We start from the raw sequence: 19,984 nt of genomic DNA, 5'->3' as shown, positions 1-19,984 counted from the left end.
AGGAAAAAGAAAGGAAGAAAAAGAAGGAAAGAAAAGACAAAAATCATAGAAATATTCAAAAAAAATTAAAATATATATTTTTAAAAATTATCCACGTTAACAATATTTAGCCAAAATTAGCTAGAATAATTGAATTGATATTAGATTAAAAGGTTTTATAACTAAATTGATATAATTAAAAAGTTAAAGATTAAATTGACACTTTTCCCAAAAAATCAATTAAGAAGGTATTGCGAGTTTAATACATTAAATGTTACAATAATATGATAAGAGTGCATTTGTTTCATTGAAAAATTGATCATAAAAAAAAAAATTCCATGGATTGGTTTTTATCTGTTTGGTAGTCTAGGTGTGACATCCCAAAATTTCGGAAAAAGAAATTATCGGATGAAAAATCAGAGATTGAAAGAAAAAGAAAAATGATAACGATATTACTATTATTCTTTTTCTTCTCTCTCTCTCTCTCCTCTTTTGCTTCTCCTTCACGCATCCCCCTCCTTCGCACGCAATCGCCACCCCCTCACTTACGGTAACTTCTTCTGCTATCTTTTCTTCTCTCTTTCTTCTTTTTCTCCCTCTCTCTCCCACTTTTCCACCCCCTCACCTACGCCAACCCTTCTACTGCAATTACCCCGCAACTTCCCCTCCATTACTTTATTCTTTCTCTCTCCTCTTCCCCCTTTTTTGCTCTCAATGACATCACCTCCCCTCTTCTTTCTTTTTCTCCCCCTCACGCATTCTCCATTTCTACCGTAGCACCCCCATCCTTCTTTCACCTCCATTTATTTTCTTTCATTTTCTATAGCTTCATCATCCACTCGGCTCACCATCATCCTCATCGTTGCACTCCATCCGCTCAAGCCGAGCACCCTTGGCTTTGAGCTCAACTTCAACGAACCGTCGCCGTTCAAGTTGTGAGCCTTGTGATTTCGTCGGTCATGCCGCCGACACAAGAAGTGCGTGGTTCTAGCATTGGTGAGTTGTTTTTCTAAATCTGGAATAGGGTTGTGTACCTCTATTTAGGGCCCGTTTGGTTCAGCTTTGGGGAAATGCACTTGGGAGAATGCAAATACCTTTGACAGAAAAGGTTTTATGAAATGTTAGACTGTTTGGTAAACTAAAACTGAAAAGTGCTTTAGGGAAATGCAAAACTATTTGGTAAACTTGCATTTGAAAAGCCAACTATTTAAAATTAAGTGTTTTAGTTTTAGTTTTTTTTTAAATTGCAAAAAAGAAACAATGGGTATATAACATTTTACATTTTCATGTTGAGAGTAATATAAAATATACATATTAGTAAATTTATTAAAAATTATATTAAAAGAATTTGATTTTAGATTAAATGCAAAGCTTAACTTTTAGCCTAAGGTTCTTTTAGGTTTGTTTTTAACTTTGAATATTTTTTTAAATTATTGTAGTATTAATCATCTTTGTTAATTAGATCATTCTAGTGTATTGATAAAAAGTTGGGCTATCGATTGTCAAAAGATTAAAATGATATAAAGCAAATTGAACTTATTCAGTGGATGGTGAAGCGATCGATTGTAGATGCTAATTTTTTTTAGTAAGCACCACATATAAAAAGGGAGGTCCTAATTAAGAGAAATAAAATCAAGTTCATCTCATACAAATTTGACTAGAAAGAGTCATTTCATGATAGTAAACATGGTCATATATATATCCAGAAAAAAGAAATACGTTATACTTAGTATTACAAACTTCAACGACTTTGTAAACTTATGGCTATTTCATCACGTAAAAGTGCCATGTCCGGAGATGCATATGAATTTGAAGCACCCACCCCTTCATTTACATCATCATGGTCAATTGAATATCCATAATCGGGATCCAATTTTGCTTGTTCAAAATCCGTATCAGTCACATTATTTCTCCGGATATAATTGTGCAAAGTCATTGCCGCTACCACAATTTGCACTTGCTTTTCATATGGATAACTTGGCATATGAGTTAAAAACCTCAACTTCTGTTTTAATACACCAAAGGCCCGCTCAATTGTCGAGCGTAGTGAGGAATATGCACGGTTGAACACTTCTTGATATCCTGTAGGTGAAGGACCTTCTTGAAACTCTGGCAAATAATATCTAACTTCTTTATATGGCCCCAAATAACCAGTAGGATTTGGATATCCAGCATCTACTAGGTAATATTGACTAAATTTACAATATATATATAATATATTGTAAATTTAGTCAATATATGCCAATTAGATATATGAATGTATCTAAACCATTGACTAGCATACTTGGAAGAGGATGGGGAAAATTTGTGTCACGTCTTCCAATAGCTTCATAAAAGATACGGGTATCATGAGCTTGTCCCTCCCAACCAGCCCAAATATAGACAAATTCCATATTAAAATTACATATGGCTAACACGTTTTGAGTTGTTGTTCATTTTCGACCAATAAAACGAATTTGATCATACTTAGGTACAACCGTTGGAATATGTGTGCCGTCAATAGCTCCAATGCAATCCTTAAAATATGGATAAAATTGCCGATCTTTCTTGATCTTCTCTGGAACTTTTCTATATTGTGGATCAGTTGGTTGGATCAATTTTTTTCCCATATCACATACTTTATCTAAAACTAAGTTGAAGTGCCTACTTATGATTTCCCCGAAGCATTGAAAATGCTTTTGTGCTAATCTATAACCTATACCATGCCCTAGAATATGAAGAAACATACCAACAATTTCTCTAATATCAGTATTCCTAGATCTTTGAAGACCATAACGTGTTACTAAATCATGCGTTAAATTGTCAAATACAATATTATGCATTCTAAACATATTGTAGCACCATCTTCGCCAATCAACTCTTTTAACCATACATAACCTGTATATGTTGAGGTAATGCAAGGTTGTTTGCAAAGGTTGGTTGCTTGATAAAGAATTGTAGCTTCAGTGACTGAGATAAGATCCCATAATTCATTTTCCTCTTACTCATGATTTGTCCTTGTATGTGAATCATCCATGACTGCTTCAAGTAACAAATTATAAAAAGAAACAATGTATTAACCATCGCATAAATCATCCATAACTGTTTCAAGTAACAAAATATAAACATAAACAATATATTAACCATCGCATATATGCAAACTATCACATTAAGAGAACACCAAATGAAAACAATTCTAACATAAAACATTAATTGAAATTAGGTTCACAAATGCTGCAAATAAAGATCCATAGATGGAAACAAAGTGGAATGACTAAGTTTCAAACATGAAAACAATAAAATGCTAACATCCTCCTATCTACGAAGACTTGATTCTTTTCTCATCTTATATTTGAGATACTTTACTTTCTTTGCATTATCCTTTAAGCTCATGAAAACTTGCCTATTTTATATCTTTTTCCTTTAAATGAGAAATTGAAAAAAAAAAAAAGTACAAATCTTCGTCTTCCATAATCTCAGGTATGGAATCCAATATCTCTATGAGGTCCTCATAAGGATTGACTAAACTAGTTGCATTGGATGCAGCGGTGGTAGTACTCCTACTCTCAACAACTGTAAGCAACCTGTTAATTTGTGATCCGAGCTCCTCTCTTGTGCTCAATTTCTTATCTTTCTTTCCTCGAGCTTGCATCTTTGAAGTCTATGTAGCTCTCTTACAAGTTTGAGTTCCAGTTGATTCATCCATGTGATCCTCAAAGTTTTCATCAGTAGACCCTACAACATCATCGATACCAGGTTGTGTGATCTCCACATCATTATCAACACATAAACCTTGTCTAGGATTCCATGTGATTCCTCTAGTAGCAAGTGTATCTCTAAATATCATATATAACTTTACTTCAAGATCAGGATGTATGCATTTCATCCTAAAAGTGTTAAACTTTGGATTGGCCTGTTATAATGAAGCATATGCATAAGTTGTATCATTAAAGGTGAGCTTAACATGAAATATAAAAAATAAAAAAAAATAAAAAAGAATGGAGGAAAACCTGAATTTTACGCTCCAACCATTCATCACTCGCATCAATGGTTTTCTTCCTTGAATCATATCCTAATCCAGTTTCCTTGTAAAGTAATGACCTCCATCTTTTCCATTCTTCCTCGAGGTTATCCCACTTACTCTTCATTTTTTGTTTATCATATTTTTTATCCGTTAGCTCCTCAAACTTACTAATTATGACTGTTTATCCATCTCTTTTATTGTTTGCAGGACGATTGTTTTTTTCAATTTGTTCGATACACAAATTACAAAAGATTTCTACATCTTCCGAGCTCCAAAATGCATTTTCCTTTGATGAACTCATCCTACTAGTAAAGTGACATGAACAAATTTAAGAGACAAACAAACAAGATCAACCACTCAGGCCCTCTCTTATTAAAAAACTAGAAGATATTCACTTAAAGAAAAGAAAACTAACATTGAGAAAAAATAAGGACACGCAAAAAGATTGTACTTGCATAAAAAAATCCTTCATTATATTAGGTCATCCAAAACCTAAAATAATAGTGAATGTGCAAACTAAACTTATCCATCATTGGGCAAAGATAAGCTTAAACTTCGCATTAGACGATTACATGATGAACATGGCTCATCATTAAGAAGGTAAACTCATGCCACCTTGGCAATGATGAGTATTTCTTAATAACTAGAATCGCGCAACATAGATTCACCATCTAAGTAACCCCTTTGTTTGTCCATTGGTCATTCGATATATTATCACAAAGACAACTATGAAGACCCCACGGTATGCAAAAGTTTATTCTACTTTATCTTCCAAACAATAGTTTATATATAAGGCATCGATAACCACAATGAAGAACCTCGAAAAAGTTAAGACCAACCTATAATCACTCTCATGCTTGCAACTGCTTCAATAGTAAAGTGCAGAAGAGCAAAAAAAAAAAAAAAAACATAAAAGTTGGGCATGCAGGACACTGGAGTGACCAAATCACAAGGAACAATAAGTACAATTAATGTAGCAAGCGAACAGGATATAAGAAAAGTGATGTCAAATTATTACAACAATAGAACAATCAATTTCAAAAGCCATAAGTGCCGGTTATGCATGAAAAAAGAAAGGCATAAACTTGAAAGGTTCCCATTCTTGATCTAAGAATGTGCAAAGTGCAGTCAAAGCAATGTCAAGTTGAAGGATTTTGTGGGAAGCGAATTTACTGTAGCTCCTGATGTTCTACATGCATTCTACGGAATTGAAGCAAACATGTGGAGTATTGGTGTCATTGCCTATATGTTACTATGTGGTTATCCACCCTTTTAGGGGCAAAATCAATCTGAAATATTCCGGGCGATTCGTGAGGAAGAGCCAAGTTTTGATGAAGACCCATGGCCTTCTCGATCCCCTAAGGCAATTGATTTTGTGAAGAGATTGTTGAACAAGAATTACGTAAGGAGACCAATGGCTGCCCGGGCTTTGTGTAAGTCTATAGAGCCATTTAAACAAAGAATAACATATAGAAGAATAGCAATCAATTTGTAATTGGCAACTTGGCCTTATTAGTTTGCTAATTTTATCCTTAATCAAAACCTAGCAAGGGTTGCAGATTAATATTTATTTGATCTTTGAATTCCCATAATGTTCATTAGGTCTTCCTTGGCTGGTTTCTCACCATGATGTCAAGATACCACTAGATATGATGATGTGTAGGCTTGTAATAGCCTATATGAGGTCATCTCCTCCACAAAAAGCAGCTTTGCAGGTAAGTGGTGATTTTACCGAATTTGTCTCCTGTTGTTTACTGTCTCAAAGACTAATTTTGCTTGTATGCCGCATCTTGAATTTCGTGATTCAACTAATCGGGGATAGACAGAGCTTGCATCAGAATAATCATACACTCTAACATAGTTCTTCACTTTTCAATGATTTTCTTTCTCCACCTTCAAATCAGATCCGAGTGCGTTTGTTTTTGCCTCTTGTTCTAAGAAGCGAACTTATGAATCTTTACCACTTTGGAGCAGGCTCTTGTAATGACATTGACAAAGGCTCAGCTAGCTTACCTCAAGAAACAATCATCTCCAAGAAACACTCCGCCATTAACAAGATCCTCAGAAGAGCTACTATTTGTAGTAATTTGGCACGAATCGACCTATTCGAGACTCCCCTTCGTCTCAAATCCTCATACAAGAAAGCAAAAAAAAAAAAAAAAAAAACATAGAACAACTGCGACCATTTTCTTTTCTTAGCGATTACAGGTGCCCTCATCTCACATTGACCTCAACCATCTACAGTCTTTCTTGAGTACCCAAGAAGATAAATTCAAACCATGATCAAACACAGGACTCAAAACCCATCATCAGAGCCCTGGAACCCCAAATCTTGCCTCGTTCGAGAACGAATTCTAGCATCAACGAAATCGAGCAATACCCTCAACAGAACATAAGAGAGAGCATGAGAGAGAGAGAGAGAGAGAGTGAAGTGCCTCCAAAAGGGAAGTGGAAGGACAGGAGAGTACTTGGCTGGAGGGAGCAGCGAGCGAAGTGGAGTGAAGAGAAACCGAAGCAGGTTGAAGAAGAGGAAGAGAGCTCCATCGAGGTAACGAGAGTTTACAGGGATCCAAAACCGAGAAGGACCGCTGTCGACGAGTTGCAGGGAGAGAGAGAGAGATGGAGAAGAAAGCCGTCGAGTTGCAGGGAGAAAGAGCGATGAGGAAGAGTGTTGCGTGAGAGAGCGTCGCATAAGAAAAGCCTAAAAAATGTTAGGGTTTGTTTTGTATAGGATAAAATTGGATTTTTGATAAAATTTTGAGGGTAAAATGAGTAATAAGAAATTATTCATTAATCCTCCCATCAGCATTCCAAAGGCAAACATTTTGCCAAAGAGCATTCAAAAGCCGAACCAAACACTCTTTAATTTTTCCCAAGGGGCTTCGGGGGCTCAAAGTCTCTTAGGAAAGCTGAACCAAACACCCCCTTAGTGATTCATCCAAGTAAGAAAGGTGTAGATGATATTACATATGGTTGGGTGTTAGTTAGAAATGTTAGATTAGCCATAGAAAGGCTTAGTTGTGGTTTAAAGGATAAAATAAGAACCGTATAGGATGATTCAGCCAAAGATAGGGGCTGTTTCTTGAAACTGTTTTCTGGACATGCGCAATTTGCTATTTTTTTAGACTGATATATGTTGCGATTTTGAAGAAATTTCCTTCTGAAGAAATGTTTTCACATCTTCAATTATAACATATATTTTTCTCAATATTTTTGAGGATTTAAAGGAAAATTATTTTGGCTTCGTTGTCTTTAAACAGAAACTCAAACTGCACTGGAATTTGCGACATGTAAGGATTCTATGGGTTGTTACTAACCCTTCGGGTTTGATTTTAAAAATAAGTTATTCACAAAAGTTGTTTGTTATATCTTCTAGTTGAACATACTCTAATTTCAGACCAAATGGACCTATTTCAGACCCCGAACCAAGCTAATTTCGAAAACCAGAACCGCTGGAAACGGACCCGATTTTAGTGCTGGATTGAGTGAATTACTTGGCCAAATCCATAAGGATCTGGGTCTCGGTGCCTTCATAAAAAATGTTTGTTTACATATCTTTTATCACATGTTCAAGTTTGAGAATTTTTCGAACTCATTTGAGATGGTTTCTGGTGTTAAACTTGAAAGGGCACAAGTGGACAGTTTCTGCTAATTCCGGTTGTAATTGTTCTCAAAGTGTTTCTTGCTGGAAAATTGCTCAACTGATGTTATGAATGAAATGTGCAATTGATTGTAGAATTGTGATATTGAGTGAATGCATACATGACATGAGATTCCGTCACCAGCCTTTGGGGCCAGATGATGCTCCTTCGAGAATGCCCCACGTCAATGGATGCTGGTCGCAGTGGAGGCTGAGCTGATGCTCCTATATAGAATGCCATCTAAATGTAGAAGTTGCAGTGCTTGATAGTGCGAGACGATACTCGATTATGCCGGAAGATTGTTATCTGTGCATTGAAATCAATTCTGACATATGAATGAGTGAAAGGGAGGGACCTAATTAAAAGACGGAACTGTGTGGTGCAGTATGGGACGTGCCATAATGGTTTAGTCGGGTAATTGAGGGCCCGTATACTTATGTTGATATTTATGTCTTTACACATACTCGTGTTACGGTATTCATATGATGTGAAAACTCGATACTGTATGTATGATTTGATCGGCACTAACATGCAAGGAAAGACTGGTATGAAAAGAGTTGTGAGAAACGTGATTATATTGCATGTAGAGTGTACCATTCTCCTACTTTGGATTTAGGGGATTAACTCTCTAAGATGTGATCTCACCCCTTAGTGGGTTAAAATTTTCAGGTCCCTAGATTGAGGAATTCCAGGTTGTGTACAGGGGTCTACAAGAAGGGAAGTGTAGGTTTCTCACTATCTTCTCTCATGTGGTGACGAGTCTTCCGTCAAGGCTGGATGATGGGTGACAGTTCACCCTACAGAGGTCAAGAAGTATGATAGTGTAATAGCAAACTTGTAAATGGAAGCTTAGCGCGTAGGTAGCCGAATAGCTTCACTTTGTATATAAGTACTACTGTATTATAGCTGTGGTTTGTGAAAATATTATCCTACATTTCTATCCTACCGTTATGTTGTATGGAGATTGTTTTATGTTTCTGCATGCGCAAAATAATGAATGAATCAACAACAATTCCTAGGATGTTGCAAATTTTCATCGACCATTGAGGGATGTGCATGTGCCTAGAGTTCGAGTCGTGACACAAGGAGCCTTGGAAAAGTGATTTTCCTTCAATTTCTCCCAATCTAAGGTTGTTGTTTTTAATTAATGGAAAACGTTTTTATTTATTTTCGATCACCCAAATACTGAAAAGTTGAAATATAATTTTCTAAAAGTATTTTTTCTTTGACCAAACGGGTCTTATGATACGTCTGATAACCATGCTATTTTTGAAAACAATTTCTGGTCACAAATAGTTTTTTCGGATGCTATTATTGAACAAATTTTGAGAATTTAAACGTGTTTGATAAATGCACAAAATTTTTATTCCTGAAATAGAAAAAAATATAAATGCATTTAGTCTTACCCTCAATTTTTTGTATGAAGTAAAATATCTTTTATTTTATTTTTTTGAGATTTTTCATTTTGCTTATCTTTTTTCCTATTTTTCTTCTTCTTCCTATAGTTGGTTGCCCCTCGGCAATGGCTGGTGCCAAGGGTCAGTGAGGCTTCAATGAGGTCACCAAACCATTGCTGAGACCGGCAACCAATTAAAGGAGGAAGAAGAAAAGAATAAAAAAGAAAATGAATTGATTGTAGAATTGTTCTCAAGAATAAAAAAAAATAACATTTTTTCTAGTTTTGAATCATGTTTCAAATTTATTCCTTTACCACGATCTATTCCGGGAATAGAAAAATTAGTTTACTTTACCAAATTGATTTATATTCTTATTTTTTTATAGAAATAGTTAAAAATTGACCGGTTATCAAACATGTCTTTAAAAGCTAAGAGTGTGTAAAAGAATCGAGAACTACTTGAACTAGCCGGAACTAGTTTGGATAGGACCAGAACCAACAATTCCCATGGGAGTCGATCCGGTTCTTGGCGTGAAATTGCCCACTTACCCACTAGACCGAGTAATGTATATATATATATATATATATATATATATATATATATATATATATATATAATATGTTTAAAAAGAAATTCCATCTCAATCACTTCATTAATTTTTAATTTTTCAACCAAATATATATGTACATATGCATTTGTAATTATAAAAAATTATTGACTAATTTTATCTTTTGGGTATGTAATAGAATTAACCCCTACTTCTTCTTCTTCTTCTTCTTCTTTTCATTCTAATAATCCATTTATTTGCTTCCTCAATCAAAATAAAATGAACAAAGGGAGAGGAAGGAGAGAACGTGTCCATAAAAGCCAATAGCTTGTTTTAAGAGTATAATTAAATAAATTAAATTGATGTTAAAAAAAATGAATCAAGCGATCAATGTTCTTCGCATATATCTAGTATCGGGAAACTTAAGAGGAACATACCACGACTTTCGAAGAGATTAAGTTTTTAGTTAGCGAGTAGTATTTGTTCATTTTGCCTTATAGTTTTTAATTATGAATCAAGTTTAATGGCTTGCAATTTAACCCGATTATAAGGCCAAATAAGCTTTGTAGGGAATAAGACTAGTTTATGGACTTACTCGAAAACGAGGCTAAACCGGTGGTCCAACCAATAAGAAGGTGTTAGTTTCAATTTTTTGCAATCGGTCTTTTAATGGGTAATTCTCGCCCATTAGGGCCATGTTCACCCATAATTCGTCACATGTTCACGGATTTATAGGAAGATAATGAACTCAGAAGTAATTGCGCTGAAGAATACTGAGAGCAAAACACCAAATCCCTCTTCTTCCTCCCGCAATTCGACCTCTGCGAGATCACAGAGAGATAGACGCCATTGCTGCGAAGATCCCCAAATTCACCATCCTCCTTGCCAGAAAGACTAGGGCTTTTCCCCCGCCGCGGCCTCCTCCCGCTCATGGCGCGCCGCCGCCGTTGATTTCCCGGCGAGAGAAAGAGCGACGACCGACCTCCCTCGCTACCCCTCTCGCCGGACTCCGGAAGTTCGATCGAATTCTCTCTCCAGGCACCGTCGCCGCGCGCAAGATTGTCGCTTTCCGCCTCCTCCCTCTCCGGGCGCTCGAGGGTTTTTCTGGGTTTTTCCGGGTTCCGGCGATGTCGATACCCAAGGAGCTATACCCGTCGCAGGACGACCTGCTCTACGAGGAGGAACTCCTGCGCAACCCCTTCAGCCTCAAGCTGTGGTGGCGCTACCTCATCGCCCGGGCCGATTCCCCTTTCAAGAAGCGCTTCGTCATCTACGAGCGCGCCCTCAAACCCTCCCCGGCAGCTACAAGCTCTGGCACGCCTACCTCCGGGAGCGCCTCGAGATCGTCCGGAGCCTCCCCATCACCCACTCCCAGTACGAGACCCTGGACAACACGTTCGAGCGTGCCCTGGTGACGATGCACAAGATGCCCCGGATTTTGATCATGTACCTCCAGACCCTCACGGTGCAGAAGCTGGTCACCCGCACCCGGCGGACCTTCGACCGGGCGCTCTGCGCGCTCCCCGTCACGCAGCACGACCGTATCTGGGAGCCCTACCTCGTGTTCGTCAGCCAGAGGGGCATGCCCATCGAGACTAGTTTACAGGAGGTACTTGAAGTTTGACCCCACCCACATTGAGGATTTCATTGAGTTCTTGGTTAATTCGAAGCTGTGGCAAGAGGCGGCGGAGAGGCTGGCGTCGGTGCTGAATGACGATCAGTTTTCTCGATTAAGGGGAAGAGACCAAGCATAGGCTGTGGCACGAGTTGTGCGATTTGCTCACGAAGCATGCCATGAAGGGGTCAAAGCGGCTTGGGATGAAACTTGTTGGCCAAATGTTTTGTCAATGCAATAACACAAGTTTTGCGGAAATAGTCCAATTAATCCTAAATCTGTTACACAATTGTCGATTCTGTCTAAAACTTTTCAATTTTGCCAATTTAACCTTTGTGAAAAATACGTTGTCTTTCCGGCTAATTTTTGCTAAAAATCACTAACGTAATAATCTAGTCATCGCCGTTGCCAGTGATTTTCAATAAAAATTGTCCAGAATGACTACATTGAAATTTTGCATAGGGACTAAATTTGCAAAATTATAAAAATTTAGGAATTCATTCCTACAGTAGGTTTAGGATTAATAAGGTAATTTTCCCCACAAGTTTAATGTTCAATGAAGCTAGATATTATATGGGTTCCAAGCAAACCGGGAACTCTTTAGCTCTTCAGTTTAAGGATCACATAGCTCCAATTTTGATCACTAGCTGACATTAGCCTTCCATTTTCATGCGAAGCTTTTCCGAATCGAACTGTTCAGTCAATGAATTGATCACTAGCTGACATTTAATTGCTGCAGGCATAGATGACTTCTTATCAAAGCTAAAGAAGGGAATTCATATCTGGGGATCATACTGAAGCTGGAAATACTTTGTCCTGTGCCAATGCTCATGCTTCTCTTGGGGGGACTTTAGTCTATCTTTGGTAATGATATCTTTCTCCAAAAACCCAGGAAATCGAATCTTCAAAATGCAACTGGTGATGAGAGTGATGGCAATTACTTGGTAGTTCTCCTTAATTATAACAACAGTTCTGCCTACTGTAAATTAGAACAAATTGCTGCTTCGATTATGTTCTGTCAAAAAAGTACACAATTTAAACCCCTACTTTGCAGCCTAAAATCCACGTATAAAGTGGATCAGCCCATTCGACCCTTTGTTCAGAGTGGACTAAAGCCATCCTTGAATTGAATTAACACTAAAATCTTAAAAAGTAACAACAAAGTCATCTCCAAAAAAGGGAAAATAAAAATGAATATAAATGGTCGTCATCTTCCTTCGACCATTGTATTAGTGATCGTGTTAACAGACCGGATGCTTTCTTGCTATGATGGAATAGAACGATTTGGCATTTCAGCTTGGAAAGTGAACATAGGCTGCCTCGGCTGAGGAAGATCTGACTCGCCACTTAACATCAAAACCACATTGGACATGTTTGGTCTATCCGTGGCATGGTCCTGAACATAGAGAAGCCCAACATGGATGCATCTTGTTACCTCCAATGGAGAGCTAACAGCCATTGCTACATCCGTTAGGTCCAATGCTTTGCCATCACTCCACAATTGCCATGCTTGTAAGGGAGGACACTGTCATAATATTGCAGCAAACTTACGATATTGATAAAGTTTGGAATTTGGGACTTACGTAGGAAAGGAGATTTAGATGTCCCTGGTCATACAGGGACGTGTTCTTTTTGCCGCTTACTATCTCCAGTAGCAACACTCCGAAGCTATAGACATCGGACCTCTCAGAAAATATTCCACCCATGGCGTACTCAGGAGACATATTACCACTGCAGTTAAGTTAAACATGTTATGTACTCTTTGATTGTATTAGTAGACAATGGAGATAAAACATGCATGAACAGAGATGTTCGTTGTGGTAAATCAATCATTTTTGTCTACTTGAAGAGATTGACTCAATGAATTGATAATTCAAATAGGCCTAGAGAGCTTACCGTGTTCCAACAATTTTTTGAGTGTTCACCAAAACTTGAGTGCCCTCAAACATTCGTGCTAGCCCAAAATCTGAAATTTTCGGGTTCATCTTTTCATCCAAGAGAATGTTGCGTACTTTCAAGTCTCGATGTATGACCCTAAGGCAAGAATCTCGATGGAGGTAGAGCAGCCCCCTTGCAATCCCCTGAATTATTTGAAATCGTTTGCCCCAGTCAAGTTCTGCCTTCTTTCTTGAATTTAACAACCATGACAGACAGGAATAGTTTTCAAGTTTTAATGCTATGGCATAAAATACATTATAGAAAAATAGTTATACCGAGATAAAAAAGACCAACCAAAAAGAAAGGTGTCCAAGCTTTTATTCGACAAGTACTCATATAACAAAATCTTTTCTTCTCCTTCAATGCAGTAACCCACGAGTTTAACAAGATTTCGATGCTGGAGTTTCGATATAAGGATGATCTCATTCTTACTCTTCAACGCCTTGGGCTGAGGTACTGGAAAGTCTTTTCACAGCTACCTCTTTCCCATCTTTCAGCTTCCCCTGTTTCGCAATTCACATAACTTTTAGACCTTGAAATATTTTCATTAACAATGTCATGCAGAATGGTCTTACCTTATAAACAGAGCCAAACGCTCCTTGCCCAAGTTTACTTGTCGTGCTGAACTTGTTTGTAGCAAGTAGTATGCTATCAAAACTATAAAGGGTCAATTCCGGCGAATCATCTTGCTTCAACTGCTCTTGCCATGCATTTCCTCTGTCAGCTCAGTCGATTTTTCCAGTGTATCTACTGAATCAAGGAGCCTTCGAATTTTGTTCAAGTTTCCTGTGTTTATCATTGAGGAAGAATTAGCTTACTTTTTTCATAGCGTGCACAATCCTCTGATAACACTGATATAGCTTTTCAATAGTACCTGTTTTGTTAGCTCTCCATTTGCAAAGAACAAAAACAAATACTGCAAAAGCAAAGGACATAATCCCTGCAATAGTACTCAGGCTGATGATAACTGCTCTGTGTCGCGATCCTCCTGAAATGGGAAAGAGAGTTATGTAAAAGATGATTGGTGTTGACTCAAACTCATCTTAATGAAACAATTTCTAACCTGCTTTTATATGTGCGACTCGAACAAATAGATCTTCCCCAGCTGTGGGAAATTCCTCAAGATCAATGAGGTCTTTACTCCAAACCATACACCCAATGGTGCTGACGTAAGAATAAGCCAAGCAAGAACAATTGCTCCGGCACCATCTTTCACATCCTTCTTCATCTTCAACGTCTGATACATAGTCCCCAGAGTCGGGTAGTTTCATCTGGCTCATTTGCCAAAATGCATCTTTCTTTACATTTGTAGAAATCGATGTGCTTGTGTTTTTCTGGCAATTCAATTCCATCTCTCTTACACATCCTCTGATCCAGTTTCCACCGTTCCATTCTTCATTTGACTTTGGCACAAACCCATCTATGCATCTGCAAATAGGCGAATTCAATGAGTTACAAACTCCAAATGGACCACAAGTTCCATAAATCTCACAAGTATTGTTCGGTGCTGCCCAATCCATCAACCATGCCTTAGCTCCATCATCCCAGCGCATTATCGTGAGAGATCCTCTGGGAGAAATGAACATATATAGAAAGATATCGTATCTATTTATCGAATAGTAAGTGGTTCCCTGCTGAGTATCCTGCTGGACAGTGAAGCCAGTCTTGTATGATTGGTCCATGTTTGGTATGCCAATAAATTTCGATTTGTCCCATTGCCCACCTCTCCAGTAAGGAGTCGAACCATTCAAGTGAAAGGTTGAGGCGGCGTCCCGGATGTCATTCCAGTCGAGAAACTTCCAGGGAATGGATGACTGTCGCTTCTCCAGGAAATTAAAGACTTTTTCACTCCAGTCCTGACATTTAATCCTACCTCCATTGTTGGAAGAAGAGTGTCTGTCGGATCCTCGAAGCTTCCCCATATTTTGCCATAATTTCCATCTTGCAGAACAAAATTCCCACTATCTAATATCACCGCGAACGTATAATTGGACCGACTAGAGACATCGGTAAACCAAACTATATTTTCTTGTCCATCCATGAGCTTCAAATTCCAATCACTGCCTATCGTTAATTTTGCAGACCAATCCGTGTACACAAGCGGCCGTTCCCTATTGGCCACCCACACGATCTTAGAAGGCGTCAAGTTCTTGTACCATATGCCAATATACTGATTTTTCGAGCTGCTTGGCGTGAAGAACCCAAGCTCGAATATATTGCCAGAGGAGACGAGAGTTTGGTTCGGAAAGAGCGGCTCCGATGGAGTAATATTGTAAGCTACACCGCTGGCCCTATGGCTTGCCTGCTGTAGGCAGAAGATGACCAAGCAAGAGCACCAAGAAATCATGAGCCGCATGATAAGAATGACTGAATGAACCTAGTGAGTTCGGTGGGTCGGTTGATTCTGCACTTTCTGCAGATTTAAGGATGGATGAACGAGATTTCCTGTGAGCCAAGAGGCCTTTGTGCTCAGAGGGGGCTGAAACACGAGGGTTTTCAGAAGACTACATCTTCATTGAGTGTTCAACGGGGGGGTTATTCCTCGCCGCTGTTCAAATTTCACTCAGCGTCACAGTTACACATTTCAGTCCACAAATTCGGATTCCTTACATGTTATCCAAGACATCGAACGAAGTCCAACTGTGGTGCAATCAAATGACTTAAGGCCGTGTGATTTGGGTTGGCGAGAGAACTGTTGATGCTGATCAAAGCAGCAAAGAAGCAGAAATGCCAGAACTATAGATATCGAGGAAGAAAGAAGAAAAACAGAGGAAACAGAGGAAACGGAGAGAACAGAGCATAAAAACTGCCTTCTACGGTTCTCTTATAAAAAGTCAAGTACAAAACACGACTTAAACCAAAAAGAAAAAAAATAATTGCACACACACACGTTCAGCTTGTAACTGCACCCGAACAAGTTCTTAACTTCCTAAATAACACAACAACAACTGCATAACATAATTGACTAAGTAAGAAAATAAACTAAAACAATATAAAACAGAACAGAGAAGCTTTAGTCTAAAAACAGCAGCACTGAGACATCAAAAATCCAACAAACTCCTCCTTGGATCAGTAGCTGCTGCATACTCCAATTTTCTTTCTCAATGCTTCAAATCTTCCAGCTTGAAGTGGTTTAGTGAACATATCAGCAAGTTGATCTTCAGATCTGCAATAAACCAGCATGACCTCACCATTTTGTTGCACCTCACGTAGAAAGAAGAACTTGACCTTGAAATGCTTAGTTTTGCCATGAAAAACTGGGTTCTGAGATATTGCAATTGCTGCTTGGTTATCCACATTGATCTTGATACATTCATTGGAGTTCAGCCAAAGATCTTTCATTATCTTCTTCAGCCATAAGGCTTGATTTGCAGCTGCAGTAGCAGCTATAAACTCTGCTTCTGCAGTAGATTGAGCTACAATTTCTTGCTTTTTAGAACACCAAGTGAAACAAGCTGGTCCTAAACTGAAACAGTACCCAGATGTACTCTTCATATCATCCATTGAGCCAGCCCAATCACTATCAGAATAACCTTGTAGATTGAATTCCTAACTCCTTCGAAACTTCACTCCAAAAAACATGGTTCCTTTCAAAAACCTTAAAATCCTTTTAGCTGCAATCAAATGAAGCTGACTTGGATCACTCATAAATCTGGATAGAACACTTACAGCAAATAGAATGTCTGGTCAGTTGCTTTGTGAGGTACATGAGACAACCAATTAGACTTACGTACATCGAGACATCCACGGCTTCGGTTCCATCACTCTTACGCAACTTCTCTTTTGTTGCCATAGGTGTCTTGACACTTCAACATTCTTCCATCGAAACTTCTTCAAAATTTCCTTTAAGTACTTCCTCGACAAATGAAGATTTCATAAGGACTTTGCTTGATTTCCAGACCTAAGAAGTAAGCCATTTTCCTAAGTCGCCATCTCAAAACCAGCAAATAAGCCTTACTTAACATTTTCTATCAGCTGAACATCATTTCTGTTACCAAAAGATCATCCACATATAGAGACAGAACTACCACACTATGATTCACTTTCTTAATATAAAGAGTGAACTCACTCAAGCTCCTTTTAAAACCTAAATCCAATAGATATCGATCAATTTTTCCATACCAGGCTCTTGGAGCTTGCTTGATCCATATAAAGCTTTGTGCAATTTGTATACACTCTCTTCTTGCCCTTTAACACAGAACCCTTCAGGTTGTTCAATAAAGATTTCCTCTTCAAGCTCACTATTTAGAAATGTAGACTTGACATCAAGCTAAAAAATAGTCCAACCCTTCTCGGCTGCAACAGCTAACGGGAGTCTTCTTTGTGTCCAGCCTTGCAACTCGGAGCAAAAGTTTCAGAATAGTCTACTCCCCATACCGAGCATAGCCTTTCACAACCAGACTTGCTTTATACTTGTTAACGAGCCATCGGGATTGAGTTTTGTCCTAAAGACCCACTTAACTCCAATTACATTCTTATTTAATGGCATGTCTACCAATTCCCAAGTCTGATTTTTTGAATCATTGTCATCTCCTCTGCATTGCTGCAAACCACTTCGATCTTCCTTGGCTTCAGCAAAATTTGATGGTTCGAGCCGCCACATTACTCCTTTCATAGATCTCAGCAAGTGACCTTGTGCCTCTTACAGGTTCATCATCTATATTTTCTTCCATTTTCCCTGTAATTTCATTAGTCTCCACATAAGTTTCAGGTTGTCTTTCAAAGTGCTTCAATTCAGTGTTCCTTCCATTTAACCAATTCCATTCATCTTCCTCTAAGAACATAACATCTCTGCTCACGTAATCTTCCTTGTCTTTGGATAGAAAATTCTGTAAGCCTTTGATTGAGAGCTATATCCAACAAAAATTCCAATCTCAGCCTTTTTATCAAGCTTATCCCTTTTGACCTCGGGAATATGAGTATAACACAAACTTCCAAAAACCTTCAAATTTTTCACGGAAGGTTTAGTGTCTTGCCAGACCCTCGAGAGGTGTTAGTTTCTCTAAAGCTTTTGTAGGTAATCTATTTAAAAGAAATACAGCGGTGTTGGCTGCCTCAGCCCAAAAACTTTTAGGCAAATTCTTTTCTGCATCAAACATCTGGCCATCTCCATAATGCTTCTATTTTTCCTCTCACTAACCCCATTCTGTTGAGGTGAGTAAGGGGCTGTAAATTGCTGTACAATTCCAGCTTGCTCACAAATCAGTTTGAATTTGTTAGCTGTATACTCAGATCCATTGTCGACACGAGAGCTTTGATTCTCATCCCACTTTGATTTTCAACTAATGCTTTAAACTTCATAAATACATCAGCTACTTCAGTCTTAGCTTGCAGAAAATAGATCCGGCTCATTCTAGTCAGATCATCGGTAAAAGTAATAAAATACTGCTTCCATTTAAAGAAGGTTCGGACATAGGTCCACACACATCGGTGTGAACTAATTCCAGCTTTTGATATGTCTTCGAGACTCCTCCTTTCAAGGGAAATTTGGTTTGTTTGCCAAGAAGGCAGGTTCTTTATTGTGGAAGCTCTTCCTTCAAGCTTGGTAAATCATCTACCAGGCCATTTCTCTGCATAACCAGCATACTCCTCCTATGAACATGCCCCAATCTTTTGTGCCACAGCTCTATATTCTCTTATGTACACTTCAAAGCCATTTGCTGCATCTCATTTGGCTTGAACACAAAACTTTTATCCCTCATTTGAACTCTCAAGACTTCATTGCTATCAGTATCTTTAATGAGACATTCCCTTCCTTCAAACTTTACTATATAGCCCTTCTCCACTAACTGACCAACACTTAACAGATTCTGGTCAATGTTTGGCACAAAAAGGACATCCCTGATTAACTTCACCCCCTGGTTTCCTTTAACAGCAACTACACCTTTACCTTGAACTTCAATATGCTGTCCATTGCCAATTCTGACTTTGGACTTTACTGTTTTGTTTTTGCTCTTGAATAGCTCTAAGTTGCTAGTCATGTTATTAGTACAACCACTATCTATCAGCCATGTACTATTTTCGACTGAATATTCACCAGCTGAAGCAACAAATAAGTGCTCTTCATCAACTTCACTCACTACCACTTGTGCTTCTCCTGTTTGCTGATAGGCTTTCCCTTTGCAAATAGCTTCCATATGACCCAACTTGTGGCATCTTCTGCACCTCGCATCTAGCCTTTTCCAGCATCTAAAGGACTGATGGTTGGTTCCACCACGATCTTGACATGGCTTTTTATTATTTTTCCATTTGCTAGATCCACCAGCATTTCCTTCTTTTGGTAAAAATTTCGAATCAGCAACATTTCCGTTAAACTGAATCCATTTCTTCCCTTTGCCTCCATCATTTTGCTTTACTTTGGCTTGCAATGCCCCCTCAACATGATCTTTTCTCCTCATTAGTCTTACTCGTGCTCCTGTGCGCAAAGCATTCAACAACTCTGCAAGTTTTATATCAGCCAAGTCCCTTGTGTTTTCCAGAGAAGCTATAGTAGCTTCAAATTTTTCTGGAAGAGACACTAGGATCTTCTGAACAAGCCTATCATCCCTCAAGTCAGTTCCCAAAACTCTAATATCAGCTATTCCCACTAGCCTATCTGAGTATTCCTTCACTGACTCAGATTCCTTCATCTGCTGTCTCTCAAATTCTCTCAAGAGATTCAGCACCTTCATACCTCTTATCTTCTCATCTCCTTCATATTCTTCCTTCAAGAAATCCCATATGACCTTCCCAGAGTCACTCTTCATAATTCTAGTGAAGATGGTAGGCGAGACAGGCATACGAGGCAAGATTTTGCCTTGGCTTTCCTTGTGGTTCTCTCTTTATGAAGCTTGATTTGATTCATGGTCGGATTATTTGGAAGTG

At 38.4% G+C, this 19,984-nt stretch overlaps 2 protein-coding genes and 1 long non-coding RNA gene across 3 annotated transcripts; 1 reads left to right on the top strand and 2 right to left on the bottom strand.

Annotated features, from left to right (window-relative positions):
* Positions 1 to 5,405: 5,405 nt before the first annotated feature.
* Positions 5,406 to 6,018, top strand: LOC108960444. Its single transcript, XR_001988248.2, has 3 exons — positions 5,406 to 5,415; positions 5,585 to 5,697; positions 5,957 to 6,018. It is a non-coding gene; the product is annotated as an uncharacterized LOC108960444 (long non-coding RNA).
* Positions 6,019 to 12,446: 6,428 nt separating this feature from the next.
* Positions 12,447 to 16,624, bottom strand: LOC120286227 (G-type lectin S-receptor-like serine/threonine-protein kinase At1g61370). Its single transcript, XM_039313827.1, is given in 10 exon segments — positions 12,447 to 12,707; positions 12,826 to 12,913; positions 13,079 to 13,316; positions 13,415 to 13,551; positions 13,553 to 13,623; positions 13,696 to 13,835; positions 13,995 to 14,108; positions 14,184 to 14,940; positions 14,994 to 15,425; positions 16,298 to 16,624. Coding segments are annotated over 10 exon segments (2,565 nt in total).
* Positions 16,625 to 18,756: 2,132 nt separating this feature from the next.
* On the bottom strand, positions 18,757 to 19,749 carry LOC120293987. The gene is made up of 2 exons (XM_039313826.1): positions 19,477 to 19,749; positions 18,757 to 19,317 (listed from the first exon to the last, which is right to left on the bottom strand). The coding sequence occupies exons 1-2, from the start codon at positions 19,747 to 19,749 to the stop codon at positions 18,757 to 18,759; spliced, it is 834 nt and encodes a 277-aa protein (XP_039169760.1).
* Between the last annotated feature and the right edge of the window lie 235 nt (positions 19,750 to 19,984).

This window comes from Eucalyptus grandis, chromosome 5 (genome assembly GCF_016545825.1).
Source record: "Eucalyptus grandis isolate ANBG69807.140 chromosome 5, ASM1654582v1, whole genome shotgun sequence".
Classification (NCBI taxonomy): domain Eukaryota; kingdom Viridiplantae; phylum Streptophyta; class Magnoliopsida; order Myrtales; family Myrtaceae; genus Eucalyptus; species Eucalyptus grandis.
The sequence above is the reverse complement of the archived record's forward strand: the minus strand, read 5'-3'. Positions and strand labels throughout refer to the sequence as shown.